Below are 20155 nucleotides of genomic sequence, written 5' to 3'. Positions count from 1 at the left end.
CCAAGAGGTTTCAGCAGAAAATTCAGGATTTGGATTAAAAGCTACTTCATCACCTTCTTCGGTGACACACACGCACACACTCACACTCACTACTCTTCACTTCAAGTTGATTATTTTTCACCCTTCAGACAAGAGCAATACATCACCACAGAAGAAAAATCGAGAAAAAGCCGGAGTGGAGAGATGGACTGGGCATGCGAAAGAAGTAGAGACAAAAAAAAAACAACAACTGGGAAGCAAGAAATGAAAATAGATGTGAGGAGAAAAGAATGGAGAAAAGATTAAATCTTTCCTGTTATCATATCAACTGCTCAGCAGAGTGTGTGATGTCTGTCCAGGATTTTATTAACTTTATTGGTTTTTAATTAAACAGTGTTTCGTGCTGTGGCACGCTCTGGCTTATGCCTGACGTCAGTGCCTGGGTTTTGCGGTGTGAGTGTGCATCCATGACTTTATTATACTGTATCAAAGTAAATATTCAGTAAACTACAGGTGGTGGGATCAGACAGACCTAACCAAACAGAAAAAGCTAAGGAATCATTACCATTTAAATAACATTTCCACCCCATGTCTGTGTGTGTCTCACTCTCATAGCAAACACAAACACACTCAATCCAACTCCAAGGGGCCGTGTGCATTTGCATATGTGCGAGTGTGGCGACAGAAACATGAACAGGAAAGAAGATACCACTTCAATAAAAATAGTCAGCAGAGCAAAGCGAAAATAGCCACTTAGTGTCATCATCAACTAATCTCTGTGTATGCTATATATTCATTTATGGCCCAAAATGGATTTGACCCAATTAATGTAGTATTCTGTATAGTACTCGAATTTCATGTATTATCGTGCACTGTAGAAATGTAAGTCTATGTATGCTTGTATCAGGGGCGGAATTTCTGTTTGCAGCAGATTGTTCAGTTAAACTAACAGCAAGTTATACTAAAAGGGTTTTCCACTGGCTAAAAGTAAACTTATGTGAAGCACTGCATATTTTACTACTCAATATATTCTAATTGCAGTGATCTGTTTATTAGTCAACTAATGGTTTTTCCAACCATAGTCCCTAGACTTTGCATGGAATCTTTGGTAGCTGGTTAGCTTATTTAAAAATGCTGAAAATACTGCAGATTAAACAAAAAAAAACCTTCTGTAGTGTTAGGCTACCTGAGGAAGTTACAGCATCCTGTCAATTAACAGTCTGTTGCATTAACAACCGTGAAACCATAAAGTGTCATATGAAAAGCTGGATTACAGTGTTACTGATTGTGATCTAGAGAAAATGTGTCTTTTTATCCAATCTAAAAAAAAGTGCATTTAAGAATGTTATAGAAAAATATAATAGAAAACAGATAAAGATCATGGAATCTTCCGTCATATGATTATCACTTAGTACACAGTTTTTTTTTTTTGCGAATTAGCAAAATATGGGAAACATTTTCAGTTCTAAAGTGGATTTTATCATTAGACCCTATTTTCTTTTATCAGTACATCACACAGATTACAATGAGTTGATGTTGATGTGTTCCAGCTTTAACGAGGAGAAGATTAATTTCCTCTTCCTGTCAAACAGGAAACCATTCAATTCATGAGTCGCCTGAACAAGTCTGACTTCCTCTCTGTTAATAAACGCAAACACACCCACAAACTCACACATACAGATCCATTCACACACACACATGAACACACACAGGTTGGCAGACATCAGTCAGCCCCTGTGGTTATGAGTTTTCATCTCTTTCATTTTCATTCTCCAGTTTCATCATTCTCTCGCCTCTTGCACTCTCTTGCCCCGCTCCTATTCTCTCTTCTCTTTCTTTTCCAGCCTTATTGTTTTTCATCATCTCTCTGTTGCTCTCTTATTCTGTTTCTCATTCAAGCTCATTGCTTTTATTTCTGTCTCTTTCTCTTTCATATCAACCTTTTTTTCACTTGCGCCGTCTCTCTCCCTGAGGCTAGCAGTGTTTATATTTCAGTCGTTTATTTCTACAAATGTCAGACAGTGTTTCTGCCCTCCGTCTATTGATCCACAGAGAGTGAAAGAGGCGGGTAGGGAGAAGCAGGGTGAAAAGGGGGAAAGCCAGTGACTTGGAATGAAGCAGAAAGACAGATAGATAGATAGAAGGAGTTGAAGATATGAGAGAAAAGAGGAAGAAAGCATGTGTGAGGTGAGAGAAGTAAAGAAAAAGCAGGGTAAAAAGTGACAAAAGGTGTAAAAAAACAAAACTTTTTTTAATCGCTCTCTCTCAGATCACTGAGCAACCACAGACTGACTGAGGCTCTCCCCATCTTTCCTCTCCGATTCCACCCCTCACTACTCCTCTCCTCTGCCTGCCTGCTCATTCTATAAATAATTCTCCACCAACAATAATATAGATACCAAGACAAAAAGAACAACAGTCGATGGACAGATCGATAAATAATCAGACGAGACGGGGAAAAAAAACTTTGCACACTTGAGAATCCAACTAAACTCAGCCTTTCTTTGTTTTTCTTGCAAAACTGTTGATGTTCTACCTGCACATTTGGTTCGAGTAATGAGTGGTGGTCCAGATTTTCCTGTCCCTCCCTCTCCTGGTCTGGTCAGTAACACTCTGATCTCGTACTCTGTGTCTGGGTCCAGGTGCCATAACTTGTAGTTGGGAGAATTCACAGCGTGAGTCTCTATCCAGCTGCCTGATGTCATTCGGTACTCAACCTAAAGGAAAGGATCAAACATGGCATGTTAAGTCAATACAATACTTTCTCAAAGGTTACATACCGATACTGATAATGTAACGGTAGCCTACAATACTCTTCACAGTTAATCCTTATTAGCACCTGACTTACACCTTTACTCTCTGCTCACTATGGCCTAATATTTTGAGCGGAAAACAAGAGTGGTACTGAATTTTCATCTTAGTCTCTGTTAAGAGCAAATGAATGCCAAGACCTATAATCTATAAAAAGTCGCTTGTAGATGACTCTTAGATGCTATTTTTTTCCTTACTGTGATTTAAAAAGAACAAATGGTATTGCAGAGACTTGCTTAGCATTTGCATTATTTCTTTAAATGAGCCATATTATAATGTTTTCACACACATAGTGTTGCTTAAATGCATAGTGTTTCACAGACTACACACCTCTTTTAGTATAATAGGTCCATCACCGAATATGGAGTTAGCGTTGAGCTGAATTAGAAGGTACGTAGGGCCAACACCCAGCAGCTGAGGTGGGGCAATGGGGTGTGGAGGCTCTGAGGAGTGAAGACAAAGAACAAAATATAAGTGTATGGTTTAAAAGTTCTATATAATGAGGAATAAATGAGCTGAAACAAAATCACAACAGAAGAGAGCACAGAAATGTAACTTTTCTTTTAAATCTTTAATAAACTGCCAACAGTGAACAATGACAACTTTAATAAAGGCACAAATAATTAGAGGTATCCTAAGAGGTAGCTATACTACTCTGTAATAATAGGACTGCTGAGCTGTGGGAACTCCCAGGTGAAATAATTAGTTTAACATGTATGGTCATGCAGAGGACACTTTAAAAGAGCCACACGGAAATTCAAACGGAAATTTTGCTGAAACTTGGGACTGATCACTTATGAAAACAAGAAGCCTAACTTTAAATGGCCCTCAGATTAAAGTAATTTATCTATTTATCTATTCCTATTTACTCAATGCAACAAGATTGAAATAACGGAGAAGACTCTATTTTTCTTTTACAGTTCCACTATCATATTGTCTATGATTTTGTTAGCATTTCAATTGTAAACATTACACACAGCAGACTTAAAGTATAACTGTGATTGATGTGGTTCAGGTCAAGGAAGAGCAGAGTAAATCTGCTCCTCCTGAACATCTACCCCGCTACCCCCATCTTTTCTGTCACTCCCACCTTAAAACATAGTGCCAATGCACACAGTGCATCAAAGAGTCATCTACTTGACACATGCAAACACACACAAACACATAAATTAATCATTCTCCACACACACATACACACGTCGACTATGATCTTTCTGACATACAGTCAATCATATAGATTAATCTCTGACACACATCCTTAAACACTCCATCGGCCAACATTATTATCTGTATGAAGATAGGAAAAAGTGCTTTTTTCAGGCCTTTTTTTGCTAGCCTCAATCACACCGTATCAAAGCCAGCACTGTATTCTAAATTAAATATGTGTGCCTGTGTGTTACTGTTTATTTTGCTCCAATAATGGTTATAGTTTGCATTGCTTTCTCCACTTTTTTACTTTGTGTGTGCTTGTGTGTGACATTTTTGTGTGCTGAATGTGGCTGTCATAGAGGTTCACGCTGGGAAGACTCTTTTTAGCAACAGATGAAACAGTGAAGTTTGACAGCACATGCACATTTGCAAACACAGACACACAGATGCACACACACAAAAGCACAGGTGAAAGGAGCTGAATCCAGATAATGAATGTTGAAGTGACTTCATAAAACTAACAACGTCAACAATACGACAGCTCGTAACACTATCAAATAAGCAAAGTAAACAACTTGATGATTAAGAAGCAGATAAAGAAATGGAGTAAAGCCTCACGGATGTATTTTATACAGTATAAAAACCATGAGATTTGGCTGCTCGTGTGTTAACCTGAATAGACAGTATACTGTGTGCCTCTTTAAAACATATTAAATAACTAAAAGATAAACAAAAGAAATGGAAATGAAACACTGAAGAAAATAACTGGGTCATAATGTGACTCCAGAGAAAAACATACAAGAGCTGAAATGAGTTCAGTTTATATTTTCTTCTTCTGTGCTCCATCACTTGTCATGTGTGCAGTTGACCTAAAAACACAACAAATTATCAGTGGTGGGTTTGTTGTCTCAATCTTTTTCATTATTAATTGCATGTGTTAACCCTCTCCTCATTTTTTTTCTTTTTTTTTAGTTTTTGGGTTAAATGGAAATGATGATAACAAAAAAAGCAACACTGGAAAACCTTCAAATTTCAGTTCTGACCTAATCCATGTATGTGATTAATTTCATTGTAGTATCATTCCACAAAATATGTTTTGGTGGATTTTCTCGTCTAAGTTTTATAAAGATGGGAATAAACATCATCACAGAGACAGGCTGAGCAACACAAGGAAAGACAAGAGGAAAGAAGGCATACAGATATTTCACTGGCCAGTGCCCAGTAGGCATGTTCTTCTTTGTTGACCATTGTCAGCAACCTTGTCAATAAAGTTTAGCTTTCCCAAACCACTGCTGACATCACCAGGGAACTAGCTAGAGGACATCTGACCGCACAGAATGTGTACAAGTTGTGCGAGTGTTTCAGTTGCAACAACAGCTAACAGTGGAAGTAGGTTTTCTGTAACGCCTGAAGCTCCCCCTGTCACTATTACTTAAGAGACTGTGTGTGTGTGTGTGTGTGTCTGCACGGATGATAGGTTAAAAAGGAGAAGGAGACATTTTAAACATGGACCATTACATGCTGAAGACAGTTGTATGAATTCAAGCCGGCTGTGTGTTTGCATAAGACTGATACATGCGTTTGTTTGTATTCATGTGTGTGACAGTAATATTGCGAGAGATTTCTAGGCCATCGCTTGTGTGTAACGCAAGCTGGCATGGTGATGTATGTGTGTGCACGTGCATGTGTGCGTAAGATACGAGCTGGCGTGATGATGCACTCTGTCACCATAGGAACCAGAGGGCATGGCTTTATTTGAGCTTCCTTCTGACCAAACTAAAAGTGACACACAAGCACATATACACACTCAGTCGAACTCTCTTATACCTCGCATGTTGTTTATCTACAGTAAAACTTGTAATGGCAGAGCTGCTGCTTGCCATCATCCATCCATCCAGTGTTGAAACTTAGGCTTAAGGCTGCTTAACCTTCGTTAGGACTAAAATACATCTGTAGCACTTTGTTTTTAAAACTGGACTCCAGAGATTTGCTCTAAGTTGTAATACTGTACACTTATTTTAAGGATTTTGAATAGCAGGTGACTGAGAAATATTAAAAAATATAAATGCTATTCAATTTTTTTTTTAACATGGCCTGTAAGATGTCACCTTGTGTTGTGATATACTGCTCCATTTCAATATTCTCTGCCTTTTCATAGTCTAAAAATACTAATGATTAAATTAGTTCAAAGGATTATGCATTTATCATTTCATATTTCTGCTGTAGTAAAAAAAAAAGCATTTATGTGTAAGAATCATACGGAAATCCCATGTCACACCTCTCCTGCTCCCCTGTCACCCATCTGCCTGCTAAATGTGTTTTTCTTCTCTGATCTTGACAGCTTCAACACACGATGATGGCCCATCTTTGTCATCTACATGTTATAAATATCAATAGACTATGCCTGTGTGTTTCTGCACCCAGCCAATCTCCCAGTGGACCACTTTTCAGGCTTTGAGGATGAAACCTGGGTTAGAGTCCCTCTGCCAAACATTTTGAATGTATACCATTCATACATTTTGGCATGCAGCTCAGGGTTTTTCTTCCATTTCCCTGTTCATCATACCCCTATCACATCATGATTCCTCCAGTAATATCCCATTCTGCAACATTTTCCCTCTTGCCTCAATCTCATAATAAATAAATATTAAAGAGTAAAATATTCAGAGTAAAAATATTACCAATGCAACTTAACTCTGTCCATATTCATGGCCATCAATGTCCTGCAGGAGCCTCAAATCTCCAACATGCATACTTTTCAAAAAGTGAAATAAACACATTTCGGGTTTCTTTGATTTCTATCTGGCTCTCATCTCCCATCTGATATCTCTAATAAATAAACATGAGGCTCCTCTTCTTCAACATGCATACATGCAGTCCTCATTCTTTTATTGTGATATCTTTCTAACATGACCCAAAATCAATATTTATAATTGCCAATATCCCTCAAAGCTCTAAAATTATATTTGGTGGCTGTAATTCAAACTGATGGCAATCAAACAAGCTGCTCTGCCCTGAATGCTTCCGACTGAACCTGAATGTATTTTTGTTTCTGCGGTTTGGTCATCTATTCATGTTTAGACACATCTCGTCTCCTGCCGTGTAGATTCCTCATCTCTCTCCCCTTTGCCTTTTCATATTCCAGAAAAGATGTTTCCAATAAATAAACATTAGCCACTTATATATTCTTACTAAATCAGCAAGATCCAGCTGAAAAAGTGCATTTCCAAAACTGACAGACTTTCTTGACCAAAAAACCCAACAAATTGGTTCATTTCTAGATGGCAGCGTTAAGGTCAAGTGACAGAGACAGCTGAGCCCTTACCATGGTACAGTGTAAGAGCTCTATTATCTGAGATACCTCATTTAATATTCATATTCATGGTGCTTGCTTCTACTTTGATTTCTCATTTCTTTCTCCTCTGTCATCTCTATGCAGAATAATAAACACGACTCTGCTCCGCTGTTTACATATTCAGACATATTCTTGATTCTGATATGGATATTCTTTGGATAATGAGCTGACTATTTACATTTAACTTTTCTCCAACATCTTCACTCTTCTCTTTGTGCCTCCATCTCCATTTCCCCCCTTCTTTTCTGTAACTTTCATATCATCCTCTCCAAATATCCTCCTCCTTTACCCCCTCTCTCCATGCCCTCCTACCCTGTCTCTCCCTAGGAGATAAATTGAATATGTAAGCTATTGGATGTGAATGAATAAAGCATCCCATCTCAAACACACATTGGTGACACCTTATTAACCACATGTCAGATGCACATGACAGCTAGAGCACACACATCGTTTCCATTCACCTACACTCACATACAGCCTATGCCATGTACACACAGACAACAATGGAGCGCTTCACATAGGCACCCACACGAGGAGACAGAGCACGTGCACACACATTCAAACAAGATTGGCTAACACGCATCTACACTAACATTACACATGGCCTCTCCTCATTAGTCTATATTGCATCTGGGGCTTACATTTAATCAGTCAAACACAGTGAAAGTAGATTTGATAGGGAAAGGAATTTGACAACCCCACAAGATACAAAAAATACAAACTTATTCATAACTTAAAATATAAAAAAAGAAAACTAGAGAGGAAAATAGCAAAGACTCAAATGGACTTTTAAACAAGTCTGTAGAAATGTCTGCACTTTTTCTATGAATTCATTCATATGTGAAGCTTTTTTTTTCTGTATACTCTCTGCATTTGTACTAATACAAACTGTAAAGGTTACTTTGTCCATGACCTCAAACTTGTTTCCAAAGCAAAGAGTAAGTACTTGCTTAACTAACTACATTGAGCTGTAATTCAGTAGTGGTGGAGGGGATGTTGAATCTGTACTATCTGTTTATGAGCATGAAATATTATCAAGTCATGCACGCTGACCATGTGAACACTGGTCTGTGAACACATATTGGATATCAGTGTCTAATGTTTTGCTATCTATGCCCCCAGATTTATAAACTGTGTGAATGGATTAGCAAAGGATTAATCTCTTCAGAGTTCAAGGAAGCATGTCTGCAGGACTTCAGTGATGCAGCAAGGAGGTTGTTCTTACACCCAAAGGTAAGGATTCCTGGATGACCTGTCAATGGTAGGTAGTGTTTCCAAGTCAATGTTTAGTATCTGCAGAGCGTTCTTGAAAACTTGGCTGAGGTTGTGCGGCTGAATGATAAAAATACTCAACCATATGTCTTACTTCCAACTAAATATAGCCTACTGAAGCAGGAATAGTAATATCCAGAAAATTAAATGTAAAATCAGAAAATGAAACAGGAAGCAACACAAACAACCACACAACAGATAGCAAATAAATCAAAAAACCATAAAATATCTCTAAAAATCCTCACCTCTGACGATAAGACCTGCAAAGTTAGACACCCCAGAGCCACGCTCTGACTGGGTGACGCAGCGATACAGATCTTGATCCTGATTAGTGACTTCTTTGAGATGGAAAGAGGCTGCAAACCGTCTGTGGTTGATGTTTTTGGTCAGAGCCACGGGAATATCTTCTCCATTTCTCCTCTGAATAACAAACAGTTTAAAAAAAACAGTCAAATCTAATGCTGCAGTGGCTGTGGAGGGTTCATTGCCTTGCTCAAGGTCACAAGTCAGCAAGGGGCCACACACACCAACATCTAGACACACACACACATTTTCATCCCCCCTTTGCCTTACTGACAGCAGGTTTGAAGGTCATGACTACAAAAGAGCCATAATGAAATCAGCAGCTATTAAACTCTTAATCATGTTTGCTACTAGATGTATTGCCTCGAGTTGTACTGAGTGTGTGTGTCTGAGTACGTGTGTGTAACACTTTATAATTAGACGTACCGGTCCTCAGTGCACTGTTTCATTTCTTTGTGCCATATGTTTCTGTACTTGTTTGTACTAAATATTTGTGACTGCACACAAAAGAATCTAAAGGTTGGATATTTGGTAAAGACTGACTCATTTTCATCTTTTTCTTTTCCATGAGCATTGTTTTATTTGCTTAATTTAAGAAACTTTTGACATTTCTTTATCGTTTCCAGTTCTATTAAGATAATTAATGTTTTTTTGGAAGCAAATAGTTACAATTTTTATAGATTTTTTGATACGCAAAAGCAATATCAGAAAAAAAATTACAACACACAACATCTTTTGGTCTTGCAAATAAGAAAATAAATTGTTTTACACTTGTTTTTTTGTTGTTTTATTCACACGTTTTCGTCCAGGTAAGTTGAGGATTTCTGTGATTGGTGAAACTGGTCTTTGTCTATAACTATATAACTACAGATATCACAAAAAATATCAAATAATTTTGGTTCCTGTTATGTTTCTGATATCATTATCTTATCTGTAAACAATATCATTGTTTTCATCAGTACATGCGCATTGCGCATGTTATGTGTATGATAATGACTGTACCTGTAACCACAGCTTATTGTTTGAGGTGTCTCTTCCTGTGGCGATACACTGAAATGTAGCATTTTGTCCAGCATTCACTTCCACGTCCCCAAGGCGTAGGAAATGAGGGGATTTATCTGCGGGAAATAGAGTCAAACAGATTAAAGAAGTCAGATTGATATGTATTTGTTTGTGTTTTTAAATGTGTTGCTGTATTGATTTGACAGTTGACGGTGTCAGTGGGTTATTACAAACACCGTTTACCTCACAGGATACTGTGCTACCCTAAGGAATTTGTTCCGTTTTTACTGCGATTGGATTTTATGAGTTTTAGAAAAAATAAAGCACAGTACTGAATTGCCACATGAGGTAATATCAACGTCATGTCAGAATAACCACCATCCTAAGGCACGAAATAAGCTGTTTAGACCCAAAAGGTGCAGTTCAGTCAGAACATTTTTATTCAGGTGGTGTTATTGCAATAATAGATAGAAGCTCCTATGGTGAAATAAAATACACACACACACACAAACACACACCCATCCATTCATGCAAATGTGCACACACACACAAACCTGTGTCCAGAAATGCAGCTGTGAGAATGAATGCGTCTACTGTGGAGACTAACTACTAATTCCTTTTCAAATAGTTGTTCCTTCTGAGTAAGAGTCTTGATGCTCTCCCTGGAAGGGACTGGGGATCCTCTTCATTTAATATTTTCTGAGATTTCTGGTCTTGGTCTAGTAATGTGTTTAACCATACCATAGATAACAGTGACCACAGGGATATCAGGACCTCCCAACTGTAGCGGGCATGGTGCTTGATAGTTTATTTTTTCTGACTCTTAATCAATGGAATCCATTAAGAAACAGAATTGTCTGAAACATTTCAGTGCTGCTACTGGACAAATCACCAAAGTTATAATAGCTTCTTTTCTAACATAAGGACCCACCTGGAACATGCTGTAGCTTTAGATTAACAAACTCCTCTGTTAACAGTATCAGTTTGTCGTCACAACTCTTTTTCACTTCTAGCAGGGAGGAAACACTCAGGCGAAGTAAAGAAGAAGACCTGAGATGTCGCAAGAATATAAAATGAACCACAGCCCACCTCTTTTTCCTGCTAGTGCAGAGACAAGACAGCTACTGTTCAGTCTGTATGTGTGTCTGTGCAACTGTGTGCACTTAGGGTTAAAGGGATAGAGAAATGCTGAGTGGTCAGAATCTTCTCTCCATGATTGCCCTAATACTGTCTCATTTCCCGCTTCACTCTCTCCTCTTTCCTCTTTCTCTCTATGTTTTCCCTCCTCACAATCTCGCTGTTTTTTATTTCTTTCATTTTTTTCTACGACTTGTCTTTCTCCTCTCGCTGCAGCCGTCCTCTCTTGTGTCACCTTCCCACTTATCTACCCATTCAGCTGCAACAGAAACCATCCCAGGTACAGTCTAATTAGTGGCCAAAGCTATCAGCCTTTATTCAGCGAACTAGGACTAATTGCTGGCATGATAATGACTCACCGCATGGGTAGCTGAGCACCTGAATGTCATCTATGGCAATGAAGCCGGCTTTGCTGTCCGACACTTCTGCTTCAAATATAACCTGAGAAAAAAAGAGAGAGCAGATTTACCTATAACTGTCTTCATTATCATTATATATTGTTCTGTACAGATTTAAAAAGAGTTTCATTGAGAAAAGAGTATGTTTAACAAATCTGTAATGTATGCAGAAGATGTAGAAATCTAAACACAACTTGTATCAAAAAACATCAGTGACATATATTCATTCTATTTAGAAGTTTCATTTTGACCTTGCATTTTTCAGATCTCTGCTGTGTGTGTTTGCAGTGTGTTTCACCAAATAATACAGAGCACATAAGAGATTATTGGACTGTAAGGTCATTCCTCCTTTTTATACTCGGACGTCTTTTATTCTATGTCATAAAAACAAAAAACGACTGGAATAACCTACAAATGCTCTTTCTCGGTTAGAAAAATTTTGCAAACAAGCACTTTTCTGTATCGATACAAAATCCCAAACTGTTTAGATGCCATTTAAAATTGTTGTCAAGGTGAACACTCCAATCATAGGGCAGTCGGTGACAGCTGCTGGTGATGTGCATAAAACTGGATAAATACAAAGCCTCCGTCTTGACTGCTGCTGCTGAAGTTTAACATTCTAGCCAACGAGGAAGGAAAGATAAATGGTATACTTCCTGTTGGATCATAGTAATCTCCTTCGGTACACATAAAATGGCTGCCACAAAAATAGCAACACTGGTAATGACACCCAGTATGATAAGAAAGAAAATGAAGGGTTAGACACCATATGTTTGTTTTTCATTACAATGACTTTCTGGCGTTTTCCTTCTCTGCTTTACTTTTATACCACTTTTCATTTATTTTTTACATTTCTATCTATCTTCTCTTTGAGCCTTCAGCTTGAGTGTGTTTTTGCCTGCACTAGTTCATTTCAGTGTGTAGGTGTTGTAATGGATGAATAAGCAGCCCCCTGTAAAGCTTAGCAAATGTAAATTCTATACTGTGCAGCCACTTAAACTGCTAATTGAAACTGAATACCCCCCCCAACCTACCACAAAACTACAGTGGCAAATTAATGTAAAAAGGACCACTCTTGAGTCATAGTTTGTCCTTACAGTGAAACTGTAGTCAATCTGTGGTTTAAAAAACAAATTAGTGATGGGGTGGGGAGGGGAGATAAGCCTGCAGTGTTTTTAGAGAGCATTCCCAATCTAAGGTAATAATGACACTAAGGAAGAGATACTTATGAATTTCATATTGTGTTTCCACCAACAGATGATGCCCACTTAACCTTTATAAGTTACGATTTACCAAACAAAACAAATTGAAGGACACTAATTTCCATCTTATCATTGTTTAGAAGTTGATAAAAATGTTAAAAATAACTAATTGTAACTGAATGGGTTTAGGTTATGCTGCCAGTGTTGACACTATGTATGCCACTGTTTTGTTTTAACTGGTATTCTTGTGAATTAAATCATAAAAAAGGACATTCTGCTGCACAGTATGTCACAATTAAAAAATCCCCTGGAAAACAATCTAAATGTGACTTGGAGTGCCTGGTGAAAGGCTTCCATGCACCGGAATCAAGCAGTCATACTTCTTTTGAGCCATCTGGAAAGGAAAATGCAGGGTTATCTACTCCAGCTCAACTATGTTAAGCTGATTATTGTGCCCAAGGGTTTCCCTACTCAGATACTCCACTTATAGGCTGCTTCTCATTACAATGGGTGGCCAGCATGAATGTGACATAAGAAAAAACAATGCCTGAAAGCGTATTGTGAGTTACTCTGATGTGTGCCAGCGTACTGACAAAGAGGAGAATAACAAATCAAGACTCAGTATCTAAATTGCGCGGACGGCTGCCTCTGTGTGTTGGTGCGCTTTAACTCTGTTTTTTGCGATGGTACCCGGAGCTCTTTCACCAGAGAGGACCTCATGAATCACCAGAGGGTTTATTCCCTACTTTTCTTCTCCCAACACTGGAAATTTTACACGACTCTCATCTGACTTATCTCTGATGGTGACGAGTCTGCCTACAGGTGGGAGGCTGACCATCTGGCAACCTGGTGCAGGGAGAACAACCTGGAGCTCAATGCTATAAAGACAGTGGAGATGGTTGTGGACTTCAGGAAGAACTCAGCCTCACCTACCCCCATCACCCTCTGTGACTCCACAAGTGACTCTGTGGAGTCTTTTTGCTTCCTGGGAACTATCATCTCCCAGGACCTCAAGTGGGAGCTGAACATCAGTTCCCTCATCAAGAGAGCCCATCAGAGGACGTACTTCCTGCAGTAGCTGAACAAATTCAACGTGCCAAGGACAATGATGGTCCACTTCTACTCCTCCATCATTGAGTCCATCCTCACCTCTTCCATCACCATCTGGTACGCTGCTGCCACCGCCAAGGTCAAGGGCAGACTGCAGCGTGTCACTTGGTCTGCTGAGAAGGTGATTGGCTGCAATCTTACATCTCTCCAAGACCTGTACACCTCCAAGACTCTGAGGCAGACAGGAAAGATTGTGGCTGATCCCTCGCACCCCAGTCACAAACTCTTTCAGACACTCCCCTCTGCCAGGAGGCTGCGGTCCATCAGGACCAAAACCGCAAACCACAAGAACAGTTTCTTCCCATCCGCTACTAGCCTTATCAACAAGGCCCGGAGCCCTCCTTGACGCTGACTCTCTCCCTCTTCCCTTCCAGACCCACACGCTACATTGACGTAGCATCTTCAGACCTCTCTATTTGTATATATATCTAGATTCTGTATATTGTCTGCACCAACCACACCAAGTCAAATTCCTTGTAATGCAAACTTGGCAATAAACTCGATTCTGATTTTGAAATTACATGACTAACACTAAACAAGATCCGCAAGTTTCAAGGCAAATGGTGTTTCAATTGCCTTCCAGTTCATTAACTAAGGAGCAGAATGAAGATGATTCTCCTCATCACAAACTCTTCTCAAACACCTCTCAAGATCTCTTTCTAGCCATTTTGTCACTCTAATTTCTCTTTCTCTGTGTCTGGCTTACTATCTGTGTTCTAAAACTGTTTACTCAGAAAGGAGATCTGTAATGAACCAAGGAGAGAAGGTAGTCATCAAAAAGAGAGGCAAATGGAGAATGAGAGTGAAGGGGTGAGCAGTTGTTGTCATTTATCACTTGTAAATGGAAATCTGCCGTGAACTGTTTACCCATAACTTATCATCTCCTGCTTGTCATATTCTCCTCTCTCTGTCTCCCTCCCCTTCCAATCTCTCTTGTCTCTCTTTTCTATCATCTTTCAGTCATAGCTCGCAGTGGAGCACAGCAAAAAGACAGCAGCTCACTTTTAATGCCTTCATCTCTGTCTGTCTGACGCCCAGTTCACCTGGCTCCCTGCCTCTCCAGTGAATTCTCAATTGTTGTTATAAATATATTTTTTCATAACTTCCCCTATTAACCTTTCGTCCTTTGCATGGAAAAAGTACAAATAAACAATATATATTATTTTGAATTCAAACTGAGACACATCCAGGTCAAGCACTTGAAGAAAGTCCAGGTCACAAATCTTTGTTTATCATCTCTGAATTTGGAAAGATAATGTGATACTTGCATACTTTTCTTTTTGAAACAGAATAAAAACTATAACTGCATACAAAGATGGACGAAGGCCCCCCCTGTGATGGCAGCACTACTGCTCAACACAGAGCAGAGAAGCTGGGATTACAAAACACACACATTTGCTGATAAAGTAATGCTCAAAACCTTTTGATGGACTGAATGGCTTAGTATTGTCCCTGTCAATCTATCACTCACATATAAGAGGTAAGTATATTTCATGATAATTTTGCATCTACATATTATAACGTCAAAAATATTCTGCAACACATTGCTTTTTACTGAGCATTATACCTTGTTTGAGCTTGACAGTAAATAACCTTTCCTCTCTGTGTCTAATTGTTTTCAACATTCAGAGATTTAACTAGATCTGAATCTGTAGTTTGTTGTTGATTTAAATATTGAGCCAAATCTTTTGGCAGTGAAGTCAAAAGTAAATCATGTTTCACATCAGTAAGACAAATCAGTTCTAGAAATACAGCTGTGATAATGATCTTGTATTCCAGTATGTGGAATTTGAATTATTTCCATAATGCCTGGGGTCATTGTAACTTGGATGCAAGTCATTGATTACTTCACCTCCCTGTAAAATTTCATCATCACTCATAAGACTCTTTAAATTCTGTCTCTCATGGAACGTATGACGGTCCTCTCTGATCATGCAGGTGCCGAACACCCGCAGACGGATCATCATTGTGAAGCAAGATTATTGATAGCACATGTTTACAAGTTCAGACACAGGCAAAGGTACTCGGAAATGCTGACGGCACAGGACTGACATATCATCACTCTAGAGTAGGGCTGGGCGATAACATACATCCTCTTATCATCCAGTTGCATATATCACTTTGATGTATGCATGTATGGGCACTGAATCAAAAATATTCAAAGCTGCAGGGAGGAGAGAGTTTTTCATCTTATGTTATAGTCTGAATACTAATAAATGTAAATTTGGTTTTAGGCACCTCCTGTCTCTATATATACTCACTAATACTAACCAAAGCTAAATATAATATATGCTCCAGTGGCAAAAGACAGAAGAGAGATTTCTAATGATGGTAAACAAAACAAATCTTATTAGTGCCCAAAATCCAAAAAAGCCACAAATAGAAATGATATGAAAACAGACCAGGGTTCAAACTGACAGTAAGTTCCATTTTTCATCCATCTTCAAACTATCAAATACTTTTTTAAATAATATTTTAATATATCATCTAATTGGGATTGGATTCTCTTTAAATAAAGAATTGGGAATATCTGTGTTTCGAAAATTACAGGAAGATGCACCGGACATGTGAGAGACGAGATGAGAGGTCATTTGGAAGCAACATTTGTGGCGTTTTATAAATGAGAAACATAAAAAACTATTTATTCATGTCTGTAAGGGAGTCTATCTAACCAAGAAGAATTGCAAGTAAAGAATAGTTTATTTGTCATTAAGTTTAATGTATCGTTACATTCAGGGTCTAACTACTGGATTAACTACCATTAAACACAAAAAAAGGAGTTCATTTTTAAAAATTAATTTTCTACGTCTAACCAACAGTCCAAAACCCAACATTTAATATTACGTAAGAAAAAAGAGAGATTTTCTTATTCAGTTAAACTAATTGTTTTAATGGATAATGGATAATTGATTCACTTGTTGTTTCAGCTTGAATGACAAAACTGCTCCCATAAATAGCAATGCAATGATAGTCTCAGAACTTTTGATGATCTTGGTTTAAAAAGTTTTTCCTCATAAAATAGAAATAATACATGCAACATTTGTACAGTAATTTCAAGGTATACCTAAAAAAGCTCTGTGTATGTGCATTTTGTGTTAATCTTTTATCGCCTTTGTGTGCAGAATGTCTACATGTGAAAAGTCTACCCCTGGAGAAACCAGGCTCATTACAACTCAAGCTAAAGTGCTAACACAGAAACATGTTCAAACATGACAAAATAGCTTCATAACCTCAAATCCAATAACCTGCTTCACAGCCTGAAAAGGCTACATATGCCTCAGCAAACCAGGATGATTATGTTCAATTAAAACATGTTGACACACGAGTTTCAAGCTGGTGAGCTCCTCCCACAGTCACTGAGAGAGAAAGGGCTCCAGATGGGCCATTTGGAGGATGCTTTCACATTTAGCCTTAAAGTAGTATAACATGGTCCCCAGGCTGTGTGTGTTAACATGATCAGTGTGTATGCCTGCGAGAACAGGCTAGTCTGAAACATGCACACATCTGTCAACACCAGCCACCAAACACACACACGCACACAGATCATAACTGATATAAATTATCAAAGGATGAGAGAAAAATCCACACAAGCAACCACAAGCAAGCAACTACAATATTCCAGCAGCACATTCTCCTTTGTGAATCTCTTTAGGTTCAGGTCAGATAAGATAGGTGTTCCTTAGAAACTCCTAAATAAGACATAAAAGCATAGAAAACAATCAGAAAGATTCTGATTCAGAAATATCAGCGTCCAACACACGTACACAAACACACAAATAAATACACACCATCCCTTGCCTAATCGTCACCTCCTGAGCCTCAGTCAACACAAATAAATCAAGAGTCTGCCTCACAGCATGTATGTGTTTGTATTTGTGTGTGATGTGTGTATTCATATCAGCACAACTGAAAGGAGTCATTAATATATATAACTTTTGGTTGTAACTATGGGATTCACCTGATATTCATTAGGCCAGAAGGTGGAGACGGCCAGTTCAGCTTTCAGCCAGTCTTTACCTGAAGAAAAAACATTAGTCAACATGAGGAAATATGATCACAACAGGTCAGAATCCAGTGAATTAAATAAGACGGAGTGATGCTTTCAGCCCGATTTTACCAGTGTAAGTAGTCACGTTCCATATGGGGTTTGCCAAGGGACCCTTGTTTACCTAGAAACAATGCAGAACGCAATATAAAACGTATGATTCACAAAACGAAAATCAAACATCCAACTAATAATGCTGCCCCTGTGAGCGCACACTAAAACTATTGAAATTACAATCTTACAAATGTGTTTGTTCTCTGAGAACTTTCCCAAATTGAAAGAAAACACAAAAGAAGTCTGGATCACTGTGGAAATAAATTAAATAGAAGGAAATAATTGAATCATTGAATTAAGACTTCCAGTGACAAATATGCCAACTGTGATTAATTTCTCCGTATTCTGTACTTTGATAAATGCACAACGAAATAACTTGACTGAACACTAAACACCCACAGTAAGTGAAGTTTGTTTTTTTAATCAATATGTTGTTATTATATTAATTGTTAACTTGGCTGTCAGCAGACTGTGCTGCATGCAAGCTGCATTATTTGTGGTAATGTTTCACAAAACAAAGACCATATTTTCCCATCAAACCTTCTCTGTTTGTTTTAACTGGAGAGACTTTGGTTACCATCTGCCATTGTCACAAACAAAAGCTTTAATTCATTAAAACAAATGCATTCCATTTTATCTAACCTTATTTCAGAGTTGTAAATTGCCATACCAAAGCTGGTGAAGGTTTACATTAGGTCTTGATTCATAGTTGTTTTTGTTTTGCCATAGAAAGATAAAACCAAATAAATTGAACCAATCCGTCTCAGTCCATTAACCTGTTAAGACCTGAGGCTCCCTCTGAATATTGGCAAAGGTACACTCATACTTAAAGTCAGGTCTCAATGGGTTGAGACAAAATAACTACTGTATTTCTCATCTTGGGTTGGTGCTCCGTACCTTCACCAGGACGTTGAGGGTACCAGGGCTTGAGCCATCAGGGCTGGTGAGCAGATAGTTGAAGTCAATACAGTGAGTATCATTTTCCTTCATGACTGGCAGCTGAAACCTGGCCTTGTCTCCGACATCATACTGAGAGACATCAACATACATGTAGGAACCTGAATGTAGACACAGAGAAAGGAAAGGTGAGCATAGTCTGAAAAGCAACATTGAATGCAATCATAAAAAGTAGGGTGGATCTGCGAATATAACCCAAGAATCAGCTCATTTTTTTTGGCACTTGTTTGTGCTTGTACACGCCATACCTACTATAATCCACTGCTTGAATAGACTAGTAATGGTGTCCTCTGAGGAGGTAGTTAAGAGTGTACACACAGTCAGTTTTTTGACTGTGTCTGCCAAAGAGTGGGCATGCAGCCCACAGCTTGTGTTACATGTAGGCCTACCTACATGAACACAGCGACTGCTCTGTGTAGGTTCTCTTTAACATTACACGTGGAATCCCATCCCATTCTGGTATCTTGACACAAAGGAATGGAAACTTATACAACCTTACCCCCATTAGTCTACCAGCTGTCTGTTTCCTTTACTCTCTGGCACAGACACATTCAAGTGTTGGGCTTCTTGTCATAGGAACAAATCCCCCCCAAAACGAGCCATCATTGTCTCCCTTTATGAAAGAACATTTGACTCTTCTGTTTATCTTTCCATACAAAAGTCAGACACTTTAAACAAACTAGTACACAATGTTATTTGTTTCTTCTTTGACACACAAAAGCAGGCAATCGAATCTGCTCCTTAGTTGCTGCACTTCCTCAAAAATTAAATATAGCTTTCCCTTTTCTTTGCTCGACGGAAATAAAAATATGTTATTAGTGTTATTTATTCTCTAGATGTTAAGAGAGTCATGAAAAAAAATGTTTTCCAGGTACTTTGCTAGCCAACGGTCACTACTGAGTATCATAGTATCTTCCATATCCAGTGGCTGACTGTGGAAAATGGAGCTTGAAATAATACTTAATCTCGGTGTACTGACAGTCTGCCCTTCCAGATGTTCTAGTAATCAACTAAAACCTCAACCAGATGCTGTTGCACTGATATATGATGAAGTGTGATCCTTTCCTGTTTGTTTTTTAATCTGACAATATCACGTTAGCTCATTACAAATTAGTAGAAACTAGCTGATGATATTAAGATTCTTTTTGAAGGATATTTTTGTTCAGTCCTTTTATAGGGTTTTAATGGGATTAGTTGAGCCATTTGATATCGCAAAGTCACAATAAATCTTGTTGTGATACGAAAAAAAATAATATAATTAAGAAGAGAAGCAGATGAAAGAGAATAAAATACAATAGGGCATAATTAACCACAAACAAATTAAAGTGTAATTGAATTAAAAATAGAAAAAAATTACAATTCTATCAAAGTGCCTTAACAG

General features: G+C 38.3%; 1 protein-coding gene across 12 annotated transcripts in view; it reads right to left on the bottom strand.

The window, feature by feature from the left end:
* The window catches only part of ptprk (protein tyrosine phosphatase receptor type K), a 108579-nt gene that overhangs the window by 44282 nt on the left and 44142 nt on the right, over positions 1–20155 (bottom strand). For all 12 annotated transcript variants that reach the window (XM_075459143.1, XM_075459144.1, XM_075459145.1 and 9 more), the window contains 8 exons: positions 18715–18875; positions 17836–17887; positions 17677–17735; positions 11368–11449; positions 9872–9987; positions 8812–8986; positions 3121–3233; positions 2516–2696 (listed from right to left, as the gene is read on the bottom strand). In XM_075459143.1, coding sequence (XP_075315258.1) covers positions 2516–2696; positions 3121–3233; positions 8812–8986; positions 9872–9987; positions 11368–11449; positions 17677–17735; positions 17836–17887; positions 18715–18875 — 939 coding nt within the window. The remainder of the gene's footprint in view (positions 1–2515; positions 2697–3120; positions 3234–8811; positions 8987–9871; positions 9988–11367; positions 11450–17676; positions 17736–17835; positions 17888–18714; positions 18876–20155) is intronic.

The sequence above is a fragment of the Odontesthes bonariensis genome, chromosome 24 (genome assembly GCF_027942865.1).
Source record: "Odontesthes bonariensis isolate fOdoBon6 chromosome 24, fOdoBon6.hap1, whole genome shotgun sequence".
Taxonomy (NCBI): Eukaryota; Metazoa; Chordata; class Actinopteri; order Atheriniformes; family Atherinopsidae; genus Odontesthes; species Odontesthes bonariensis.
This window is presented reverse-complemented; position numbering and strand designations above follow the sequence as displayed.